The sequence below is a fragment of the Ammodytes marinus genome, assembly GCF_949987685.1.
Source record: "Ammodytes marinus genome assembly, chromosome: 15".
Classification (NCBI taxonomy): Eukaryota; Metazoa; Chordata; class Actinopteri; order Uranoscopiformes; family Ammodytidae; genus Ammodytes; species Ammodytes marinus.
Window position 1 is genome coordinate 18,660,261 of NC_137219.1, and position 12,474 is coordinate 18,672,734.

General features: G+C 41.8%; 1 protein-coding gene across 3 annotated transcripts in view; it reads left to right on the forward strand.

Annotated features, from left to right (window-relative positions):
- ralgapa2 (Ral GTPase activating protein catalytic subunit alpha 2) overlaps window positions 1-12,474 on the forward strand; it is a 94,345-nt gene that overhangs the window by 19,967 nt on the left and 61,904 nt on the right. For all 3 annotated transcript variants that reach the window (XM_080042440.1, XM_080042442.1, XM_080042441.1), the window contains exons 4-10: window positions 5,936-5,993; window positions 8,262-8,305; window positions 8,769-8,949; window positions 9,515-9,630; window positions 10,258-10,396; window positions 11,166-11,374; window positions 12,052-12,297. In XM_080042440.1, coding sequence (XP_079898566.1) covers window positions 5,936-5,993; window positions 8,262-8,305; window positions 8,769-8,949; window positions 9,515-9,630; window positions 10,258-10,396; window positions 11,166-11,374; window positions 12,052-12,297 — 993 coding nt within the window. The remainder of the gene's footprint in view (window positions 1-5,935; window positions 5,994-8,261; window positions 8,306-8,768; window positions 8,950-9,514; window positions 9,631-10,257; window positions 10,397-11,165; window positions 11,375-12,051; window positions 12,298-12,474) is intronic.

The window sequence follows — 12,474 nt, forward strand, 5'->3', positions numbered from 1 at the left end:
GCAACCAAAACATAAGCCCTGGCAGGCTTTTTCCAAAAAGCCTCAGAGTGGTGTGTAGAGTGGGCTATGAATGGATAACGGCTGAGACAATGCCATTTTGTGCTGTGCAACACACATTGTTGCTGTATGACAGGAATAACACATCTCAACATTGCTGCGCTGCCCCTCTTACTCTGTGGAGGAATATCTCTGGAAAGCCACAGTTAACTCTTTAGGCACCTGGGAAATACAGTATAGTCTCATAGCACTCTCCATCACCTGAGTGCCTCCTCGCATTCAAATCTGGCTGACCTATACAATCCATGTCTCCAATGTATGTGTGTTTGCTCTGAGCTGGCTAAGCGGGGATTACTTTGTTGTCTTGATGAGGTATGTGACCCCCTTTTTCCTCTTGTTTCTGTGGGGGAGAGTACGTTCCCCGATGCTGAGCCTGTTTGAGTAATGGATATATAGAGGGGGTAATCTATTGTCCCTCCCCCTAAACTCTGCTGGTGCACCCCACCCCCACCTCCACCAAGCAGCCATCGCCATTCCCTACCACAGTCTCTTTGTGTCTGCTGCCACGGAGGCATCCACCGCAGCGGCATGTGATGCTGCACTACAGCTTACAGAGATGAGAGACCTTATCTCTGTATGAATGCAACCACATAGCTAAGATGCTTGACTGGAAAGTCCCCTCTTGTCATTTACATCAACCTTTTGCATTCATATACCTATACTGTAGGCTAAGTTCTTAGCCCAAAATGAACCAATGTGTTGAGTCTGTGCCTTCTGTAACTTTCGTTCAGTATTCACATTTTAGTAGTATTACAGAAGAGGTTCCATGTTTTTCATGTTTTTGAATAAGAAGTTTGATCCTATTGACCAAATGTGAACAATTCCGCAAGAACCAAGTATTCACCGCTGTTTACTTTGACACACCTTAATCATCAGTGGAACTGCAAATTGTTTTTCAGAAGTCACATAACAAGTTTAGTGAAGGCTTATGTGTAATAAAGGTGTGACAGGTAATTATATGTTAAATACACCTTTATACGGACATTTTGCTGCGTCAATCCCTGTCAATAGGTACCTCATGAAGCTGTGGCCAGTGAGGCCAGTGAGTAAACTTTCTATATATTCCCTAGAGACTATGATATGGTCGCTCATACAAAATGAAGAGAATACTGTGCAGCTGTAAATCAGCTTAGAAGAGGCCATCCTTAGAGAACTGAGGGGTCAGCGTGAGATTGGCAGCAATAAGAGGAGGCCACCAAGAGGCTTATGGCAATGCTGACAGAGCTACAGGGGTCCACGACTGGAGGTGGAGACAGTCACTGCTTAATTAATGTCAGGAGTGGCAGAGAGAACGCCATCATTGAGGAAAATAACATGACATGTTGGGTTGGGTTGTGTTTACCAGAATGCACATGGGGAACTCAACAATGAGACACAATTGTGGCTTTTTAACTATCATACTAAGTGCTATGTTTAGTAGAAGCCAAGCGTGACACATCAGCAGAAACACACCATCCCCCAGCACAAAGCAGCATGGTGGCGACAGCATCATGCTGTGGGGAAGCTTCACTGCATCAGGGCCCGGCAGGCTTGGGGAAGGTACATGGTTAATTGACACTTCTTGCATGCATTTCCAACCAGCATCTCTCCTTGTATGGAATGCAGTCAGAGCAGTCAGAACTGCGGATTGTGTGACAGACCCCATATGTAAACACCAAGCTTTAAAACACTTATTTATGTCCAGAAGTAGTTCAGCTCAAATCTCGACCCTTGAACATTAATGCAATCAACTTGTTTTGGTAGAATATTTGAACTTAATTAGATATTTGTTTTCACAACAATTTCTTGGGTTGATCTGTCGCTCACTATCAAAAGAGCTAAATGAAACTGCTTTGATTAAAGGGGAGATGCACAATACTATCATGAGTAGATTTGTGAGTAATAGTCAGTCGGATAATCTCTGTTCCCCTTTGTAAGCCATTTTTATGTTGTGTTGCAGACAGTCCAGACACATCATTACTACTCGCCTCTTATGTCACCTCTTGCTGCTCTACAAATAAATTGCGAGCAAACATAAGTACATAGTGAGAAAGGTACTGGAAAGCTTTTGTAGACGGAAGCTAACTATGCAATCAGTGTGTTCTCGGTTCATTTCTAGGAATAAAACTAGATTAGACCACTTTCCGTGATAGAAAATGTTTTGCTGTTTGAAGGCTAGATAGAAAAAACCGGAGCCTCTCAGGTCTTGAGAGGCTCTGGTTTGTTTATCGTCCCATATGACTGTAAATAACCCGTGACTGTCTGAAAGCAGTGTTATCCTGGTTCCTCTGAGGTTGTGGGACAGGTTAAGGGACAGCTCAGGGACCAACAGAACTCAGAGGGAAGTCTGTGCCTGTCCACTTTCTCTCCAGGATATGACCTCAACATGACCCTGCTGTCCGTCATCCGGACCTGACTCAGCATTCTGAATTCCCCTGGTCATCCCCCTCTGTAAAAGCAGACTTACTAGGTTGCCTTTTATGGGTAATTCCGCCTAGTATATGTATATTTAACTTTATTTCTGATGGTATTCATAAAAATGTCTGATTTATTTCAGAAAACAGAACAAACATACAAAATGACCAAACTAAGCAGGGAAATAAATCAAAAGAAAAGAAACGGAGTAAACACTATACATAACGAACATTTAAATTGTGCCTGTTAAGCCGCGATAGTGAAGACCAATTAAGGAGGAATGAGGCATATTATTATTGTCCACCTGCCATACTGTAGCTCAGGGGAAACAGTCGATTGATTGCCTGTTCATTTAAAAGCCTTTTAAATTAGAGCGCTGTGTATGTAAATGGTCACTAATTAGTCCGCAGCTAATTAATAACACTTTTTCCACAGTGTGTCATTAACACCCATCCTCAGTCTTTTTCTTTCTGGTATAACCAGATAGGTATATTCCTTTTGGTGCACATCTCAAGTTGAATCAATGAAACTCTCTTCTGCACATTTGCTCACGTGTTGCTGACAAATGAACCCAGGGCCATTTAGCTAAGTGATGTCTTTTCCTCGCTCTTTCCTCTTCATGATGACTGACAGTTCTCCAGCAGGGGGTAGCTGGTTAGTGCATAAATGCAAATTTACAAAGTGTAGCTTGGGCTTGCACATGGGTGGATCAGGCAGAGTAAATCAGTCTTCATGTCTGAACTGAAGCAGTGTTTTAACCTTTTTTTTTTTTTTTTTGCATTTCGAAGCTTATCTTTTAAAAAGTTCTGCCGCATAATTTATAAATATTGAATTCACACAAATTTATTAAAACCTTTTTGGAAGCATATTTTGGAAATTGTTATTTTCTGATTATTAAAAACTAGATAACAATGGTCCCAGATGAAGCCTGCTACAGCTTGCATTTCACATAAAGGAAAGAGGAAAACCAGACGGCTAAGCTAACAATTTTCAATTGCGCTCTGCTGCTGCCACCCGCTGGCTACAGTGAAGAATGAAAAGTTTTTGAAAATGTTATGTATTCTCTTCATTGCTACGAGTATTTTGTTTAACAAGTTTTTATTTTAAACAAATTTTGTTAAAAATCAAACTAAAATAAGTTATTTTAGTGTTGAACTCCATTTTATCTCTGGGTATATGAGATTATGTGTTATTATAATCTTAGATATAACTTAAGGGCAAGCTAAGAAATTTGGTTATCATGTAAATGAGCTGTCTGCTTTGGTCCACACACTGTTTGGACTTACCTTACAAGGCATTTTAAACAAAGCAGTTGTGTAATTGATTGTCTTTTCTCGACCCATACAATAGGCCTACAAATTGTAAAAGAGTCAGGTTCTGGTTTCCTTCATAGGCCAAAGATGATACCGTATTAACAGTACTTTATTCCCTACACATGTACTGTGTTTGAAACCTACATTTGGCTCAAGTTGTTTTCGGTAATTGACACACTGGTCATTTGTCTGATTATTCCATGTACATCTTGTGGTTTGCTGTATGTTTGGACTTTAGTGCTTTGTGTCTCTAGTGTCCTTTCTGTCCCTCAGGAGATTCCATTGTTCTTAGACGGTGTTGTCATCTCTGAGTTGTATCAAAAACCTAAACAATATGTTAATGACTGCAGCTGTTCTGAGAGTGCGGCATTGTCTATCGTTGTCGTCAAAAAGCCCTTGTAGACGCCTCCTGGGGAAGTGTATTCTGTGTCATGTTCGGGCCCTGCGACTGGAAACCTAAGTGCGGATCATGTAAATGTGTTAAGGCTGTGGTTGTAGCACAGTAATGCCCCCATCGTTATGCTGGAGTATGGCTGCAGATTAGAGTAACTCCACCAACCCTCAGTCCAGCAGACTCTGCATTCGCCTCATATCAGCCAGTAAAGTCCTCATTGTTGCGGGCCGCCATTCCGGCTCAGCGGGGAGCCTTTGTGAGCTAGCTTCTCCATCTCATTCCCACTCACCCATCCTGGTGCTCTGTAAGGAGAGAGAAAGACAGTGTTATTGTGTCTGCTTCTACACACACGGGGAAAGGCTTAAGCAGCGCCACCCTGCTGTGTTAGCGCCTAGCATAATGCCTGTGCTGCCCCAAGGAGACTGAGTGAAGGAGGCCCGTACAGAGCCCGTACGCAGATGTTCTAATCCCACGTGGGATCAATAGCTAGGTGCAGCCACATGCATGTCCACGCATACATCACGTCTGTGGATCAGAGAGAAATTGAACAGCACAGATAGTCACCCCCCCCCCTTTAGGGATGTATGTAATAACAGGGATTTAGTTCAGAGGACAAGAAGGGAAAGTTAAAGATGGAGCAGGACGAGTGAAGAAGGAAGTTGTTGAAGAACTGAGACACTCAAAACACAAGATGTCTTCTAGACCACCACAGCTCTCAGCATACGTAATGTAGCATAGCACAGGGCACAATTTATTTTATCAAGTGCCATCTTTCTAACACTTCAATTTTATTGTGTAGAAATAACATACGAATGTCTTGGTTTAATGTAAAAAGTTATCAACTTTAGTTTCATTAATTTCATTTTAACCATCTGTACACACGCGTCAAAACCCTGAGATAATAACATCTGTCACTTGTTTGGCTTTTCCTCTTTAGCTGGAGAAGAAGCTTTGTAGTTCTTTCATGCAAACGTTGTGCCATGCTCTGTATCCTTCTCCTGCCCGTTTCCTCACTCTCCAGGGCGGAGGAGCTTTTTATCATTCCAGAGTTGGTTGTGTGGTTGAGTGGGCCAGAGCTGCATAGGTAAAGCGGTAAAGGACAGACTTGACCTCTACATTGCAATCATGAAGTCTTATTGGGTCAGTGATTAGGATTTGATGAGAAGTGAGCCATTGGGGCATCAGTTGCTCACAGTGCACTGTTACTATTAACTGGCCGTGTGCACGCGCGCACACATCTGCCGTCCCCCCGGCCTTTTTCCCCCCCCCCATCTCTCCAGAGAGACCCAGTTAACCTGTCACTGCATTCAGGAATAATGATAGGCTGCTGAAAGGTTAGAGCGCTCTAATTGAGTTGTAAAGCGGTTGTTGGGGAGGTGATGACATTTCCCATTGCCTTCCTGTGTCACAGGGATCTGCAGACATGCAAGGCCAAGTGGAAGGGAAAGGGCAAGGACACTGCGTTCCAAAAGTGAAGCCTATACTGCTTTTATAAAACAGTGTCACTTACCAAGACAAAGTCCCTTGATGGCTCCCTCCGTTACAGTCGGTCAAGAAAAAACAGGGTGCAATTTATCTGTTTCCATTATATTTTTAATCAATAAATTGTTTGGTCTAAAAAAATTCAGCAAACAGTGACACATGTCCACCATAAGTATTTAATTAGCTCTCACATCAAGAGTAATCATTTGCTTAAAGAGCTAAGTGTATGGTTGAGGGGGGAAATGCCCTCAATTATTGCTGAAATCTAAACCTAATCATTTTTATTTTTCCTCAGAAAATTCTACAACTTCTGCCTGAGAAAATCTACAACCGATGGCAATTTCACAGTATAGGTATGTATTGCCATTTGCTTTTACTTTTTCCACCATATAAAATACTTGGCGCTGTCTTGAATGCTATGCTTTGTCTCTCTGTTGCACCTGACATGTAGTCTATATACTGTCACAATGTGTCTGTCTTCTTATGCTTCTATAACCTCTGTAGGACAAAAAATCTCACTACAACCATGGCCTTAGCCTTCCATAATGAAGAGAAAATAATTAGTCTAAGAAGGGGGATGTAAATGGGAATGCAAATGAGCACCTCATTTGAAATGCAAATAAGTAATTGAATTATGCTGCCATGATTTCTGTCCCATACAAGAAAGAATAACCCATTGCAAGAAGAGAGAACCTCAATTATAACTGCTGTTTGTTAGCCTTTGGCAGCATCAGTCCAGGTCTAGATCACTGCTGTAGATTGGCCATTGTGTAAAAAATCATCACAGGGTTAGCGCTGCCTCTTGGCTCTTTCCTGAACTTGCATAAAATTTTCTTTTGTGCGGTTCATCGGTTCATGTGTCACTGGTCAAGATGCTGTGCTGTCACTGTGCACCTGTGCTTTAAAGAACGTGTGTATAGCCGGAGACCCTTTACCCATACCTGAGTTTTAATTGAATTCCTAAGATAGCTTTGTTCTTTCACACAAGTGTTCTTAAATTCTACATCGAGTAGAATGTGATCACAATAATGTGAAAGCATTGCAGTGCTTTAAGACAAATTCCTTGTGGTGGGTTGAGAAGGTCAGGAATGACGTTAGTGAATTGTAGTGTTTTTTTTTTTATTTTTTTGTTTCTAATGAAGATTGCAAGGTGACAAGGCATTTGACACGTACCATTAATCCTTGTTTTTCAACAGTTTCAAAAGTATAGAACCCAGGTAGGGAGGGGTCCACCAAATTGTTCACCGGCTTAAAGAGAAAAAACTATTTGAACAAACACTGTAATGATGTCAGAAAGTTTTTATGTAAAATATCCCATGTATATGTTGATTACACAGAATATGCTTTGTCGTGGGCGTTGTTTGTAGTGAGTGCTCAGGGAAATGAAAAGCTTAACACAATATCGGTTAAGTGTGTAAAGTTGAAGTCTGTTTATGTGTACATAGCCCCGCCTCTGTCATTTTTCCCACAGTAACTTACCCTCTTAGAAGGGGGATGCAAATGAAAAAAGCAAATGAGCACCTCATTTGAAATGCAAATAAGTAATCGAATTATGCTGGCTTGTTTTTTTAAGTCCCACACAAGAAAGGAAAGACTCAAGAAGACATAACCTCAGTTATAACCGTTGTATGTTAGCCTTTGGCAGCATCAGTCCAGGTCTAGATCACTATTGTAGATTGGCCTTACCCTCGGGCTTGTAATTCCAAACTCATCTGGGGTTGTATGCCCCTGACAAATTCATCATTGTGTCAGTCATTGGACAATAAGGCATCACAGGGGCGAGGCTGCCTCTTTGCCTTTTTCCTGCACACTACATCCAGTAGAATGCGATAATAATAAAGTAAAATATTTTAGTGCCCTTCGACAAATTCCTTGTGGGGGATTGAGATGTTCAGGAATGACATTAATGACTCCTAGGGGGTGTTTTGTTTGTTTGTTTTTTTGTTTGTTTGTCTACCTGAGGATTGCAATGTCACAGACAGATTTTGATACGGACAATTAAAAGCAGGAGAAAAAATAAAACCTTTGTTATCATAGTCTGTCTTCTTACTTCTAATTCCTTCTATCCTGATCCCACCCAACCTTTGAAAGGATTTTTTTACGCCCTTACGTGTCCAACATGGAAATATTGAAAATAATTGAATAAACCTCAGTCCCAAACAAGCACGCTCATCTTCTAAAATAAGTTTAAAATAACTGATATATTCCTGTTAAGAACCTTCTTGATCAGACCTCCTATACATATCTGCCGGCTGTCAAGAGTACGTCCTAATTCACACACGCACAGGCAGACCTCTTCCGCCCAAGCTAGCAATCAGAGCAATGTCTCATTTGATTGCAGCGGAACCAAAATTGCCTTTACGAATGCATGTCGATGCCAACTGATGTTAACTTTCATCAGGGAAATGTGAAGCTTTGCCCCCCCCCCCTCGCCCACACACACACACACACACTAGTTTGTCAGAACCACCAATCAATGTCAATTTGCCAAAGTGGAACTGACGAGCATGGCCCTCCTCCCAGTCAGCTGTGTGCTGGCTCTTGTGCCAGAGACTTCAGAGATTGTTGAATATTTGGATTGCAAAAGTCATTGACGCTGAGTCCTTTTTCCTTTCTTCCAGGTTCTATTCTGAAAAAGCTTCTACACACTGGAAATTCATTCAAAGTAAGTGCTGTTTTCATTGCCACAACGTGTGAAAAATCACCAAATTCCAGCCACATGATGCAATAGAACACTAAATTAAATGTTAACGGTGCACTCAGTGATTCTGGAGAATGCTTGTTGTCAAAATCAGTGAATATCTTCTCACTATCTGCTACCTCTCCGTATTGTGTGTGCGCTGAACAAAAATCTGATGTTAAGACACAGCCTAGGCTCTGTAAACTGGTATGCAATGAAGTACCCTTCATTGTAAACAAAGGAGCTCACCATAGCTAGCAACATTGCCTGTTTACAGAAGCTATGCTGTGTATTAACACTGGATTCCACGCACACAAGTATTCTTCAGAATCGCTTACCACACCTTTTAACGTGCAAAATCTCTCTACACCCTGGGTCAAATTTAGCCCTGAAAGAAGTTCACCTCTTTAGAGTATCCGTTAATATGTCCCAATCTCCTCTTGTCTAGATCCGCTGTGAGGGGATCCGTCTCTTCCTGCTGTGGCTGCAGGCCCTGAGGGACAACTGTGCTGAGGAGCAGTTCCTTGTCTTTGCCTGTCTGGTGCCAGGGTTCCCCGCTGTGCCCTCCACCAGAGGGCCCTGCACCCTCGACACCATCATTTACAACCCCTTCTCCAACCCACCTGACGGTAAGTATTGAAATGCCTCTAAGCGTGTGAATTAATAATGCATGCTGAGATATTCATAGAGCCTGTGCTGTGAAGACGGTGGTCGTTAAGGTCATCTGAAAACATACTCAACTGATTTTAGATTGTGGAAGTTCCTTTTTAAAGGAGGAGTCAGCAATTCTGCAGAACGCTTGTTGTCAAAATAACGTTTTGTCAAAGTCAGTGAATATCTCCTCACAATCCGCTACCTGTCCGTACTGTGTGTGCGCTAAAAGAAATCTGGTGTATATGCACAGTCTAGGCTCTGTAAACTCGTTTGTAAACAAAATGGTCCCACCGTAGCTAGCAAGTAGCAACATGCCCGTTTACAGAGCCTAGGCTGTGTTTTAACAACACTGGATTTTTTTTCAGCACACACAGTACGGACAGGTAGCACATTGTGAGGAAAAAGTCACTGATTTTGACAAAAAGTGAGATGGACAACAAGCATTCTACAGAACCGCTGACTGCACCTTTAGGCTATGAACTCTTAGTTTCCCGAATCCCTACACTGAACTGAGGGCTTTGTGTCTGTCCATCTGAGCAGCCAAGGTGGTTCCCGAGGAGATTACCCCGCTGGTTCCGGCTGTGCCAGGAGAAAAGGTTGCCGATGATCAGACCTGTTACATCCTCGAAATCCTGCTCAAGTACATGGTCATCCAGGTAATGGCTAGTTATGCCAGTATGGGGAGACTGCATTGGCACAGTGGCTATATTGTAGTGCAGGGTTGCATGTAAGATAGAGGGATAATGAGTGTTGGTTATTTACTCTAACCTATCGGTGGTTAGGTTGTCAGGTGTAATCACGATGTATATTCTGCCTTCGTTACCCTGGTTTATGTTTTTTGCTTTTTTTGTTTTCATGATGTTTAAAAGTGAAAATGATCTTGTCCTCACTGGCTGTAGACCAGCCGTTTTTTTTAACAGCTTGAAAAGTATAGTTATTATCAGGCAGGAGGGCTCTACCAAAGTGCTTAAAAAAGAAAAACTATTTGAACAAACACTGGTTATGATGGCAAACTAAATCCCATATGCCATCTGGTTATATATTTTGGATACACAGAAAATGCTTTGTTACGAGCATTGTTCTGGTGTGAGTGAGTCATCAGTAAAAATGAAAAGCTTCACACAATATCAGTTAGGTGTGAAAAGTTGTAGTCTGTCTATGTGTACATTTCTGTTACTGTAACCCTCAAACTGTTGTGAAACAATCCACTGTCGCTGTCTGAATGATGCTGCCACCGTGCCCTCTCCCTGTACGTAGCCTGACCTTGTCTGTCTTTGTGCCAGGCATCCAGTTTAGAATGGAAGAACAAAGAGATCCAGGACACCGGCTTCAGGTTTCTCTTCAGCCTTTTCAAGAAGTACTACCTTCCACACCTGTTCCCCTCCTTCACTAAGCTTACCAATCTCTACAAGCCTTTATTAGGTAAAATGACTTTTGATTTTTGATTTGCGTTTGTGCTGAAGCATTTTCAAATTGAGTATTCTGTCACTGCAAAGTTCCACACATACTGTGCTTAAACTCAAGAGCTGCTCTTTGGTAGTAAAATGTCAGTTGAACAGTTAACATTGTTCTATATTTGTATCATGTGCCACTTTGTTATTAGACCATCATGTTCAGCAACATAGCTTTTTACAATTGGTATGCTATATTTAATTATTACACCAAAATAAGAAAGTCCCCAAAGTGGGGAGGGTAAAGTTATTAAGCATTCTTTTCTACAGGTGTGACCTTTTAAAAGTAAGTTACCTTTAGGATTTTTGAAATCCCAACCTAAACCTCAGGTTAGTTTGCTATGATGTTAATTTATGGTATATGCCTCTACTCAATATTTAGAGGAAACTTTTCACTTCATATAACTGCTTATTACTAAAATGTGGGTTTTCAAAAATGCAGTTAGTATATAATTTAAACTACAAAATCAATTATTTTAAACATTATAGGTATAACAGGTGAGCGATATAATAATATGGATATAATAAATATATAGTGTGTGTTCATTCCCTTCAGGCTTAATTGTTGAGTAAGAAACAATTTTAATCAAGCACAAAAAAAACTGAACACCTTCACAGCAAGACATCTGGAGTTGAGTTTTAATCTCTTTTTTGTCTTACTCTCTTGTTCTTCTCTTTTTTTAAACCCTCCTTTCCGTCACCATCCTTTACTCTTCGCCCGGCTGTATTTGCTCACTTAGACCTGCCCCACCACAGACCCAAACCCTTGTATGTGCCAGTGACTCGGAACAACGAGAGCACCTTCTGCACCAGGGATCAGTACCTGGCACCGCGTGTGGCCTTCATCACGTGGCTGGTCACTTTCTTCCTGGAGAAGAAGTATGTCAGCAGTGCTGCTGCAGCGCAGAGCGCCAAGAACGGCACTGAGGTCCTCCCCAAACTCATCCAGGTGAGCATGACGGCCATGATACTGTTGATATGCTCATACTGTCTTACAGGATGGAGGAGGAAGGCTGTGGGTGTTTTTCGAGCTTGTATCTTTATGAAGACTCCTATGTGCAAAATAAATACTACAAAAATTTTATATATTCATATCTATTTTTAAGCCAAACACTAGTCGGCTTTCCTTATCAAATAATACTAACTATTCCTACATCTTTGCTTACAACCCCCCACAGCCCTAAAACATTGTCACACCCAAGACCCATAGTCCCTCACTGTTTTATTTTTATTTGATGTGTTTTATTATATTATATTGTTATATACAGTATGTGTTTAAAATAATAAAGTGTGATTGTTATACAGTAAGGTAATGTCTTGTCGAAGGCCTTTTGCCTTTAAATGACAGGTAATAGAGTGGCAGTAATCATTTGGAAAGAAAGAGGCAAATCAAATGCCAAATGAATATTGTTATACTACACTCAGGTGAAAATGATTTTACAGTAATGGCCAATACAGTAGCTCATTCCCCCACGGACATAACCATAAAACACAAATCTTAATGACTGAGGTATTTGTCGTTGCTGAGACAGTAGCGACCAGTTATTTAACTGTGCGGAGGCAGCCCTGTGTAGAATACTAAGTGCCACTCATTTGTCACTGTGTGTGTCTGTGGCGCCCCCCCAGACTGTCACTGCAGGCAGCAGCAGCCAGGAGAGGGAGAAGGAGAAGACGTCGGAAGTGGATGCCAACGGGGCGACAGGCGAGCCCGAGAAGAGCCACTCCAACAGCAGCACGCTGTCAGACCGCCGGCCCAGTGACTCCAGTCTGTGCAGCATCGAGGAGGAGCATCGCCTCGTCTACGACATGGTGCACGCCATCCTGCTCTCCACCAGGGACAATGTCAACTTTGTCAACGAGGTCTTCCACCAGGTACAGTGGGGTCACCAAGCGCTATTTCTAAGACTGTGTTCCAAAACCGCATACTCATTCTCTATTTTTCTATTCTACATACTACATTTAACCATAAAAATAATCTAATTAGCATGCAGTAGGCATACAATTGGGACATACTTTTACTTTACTTATTTCATCATAACATTGCGCCTG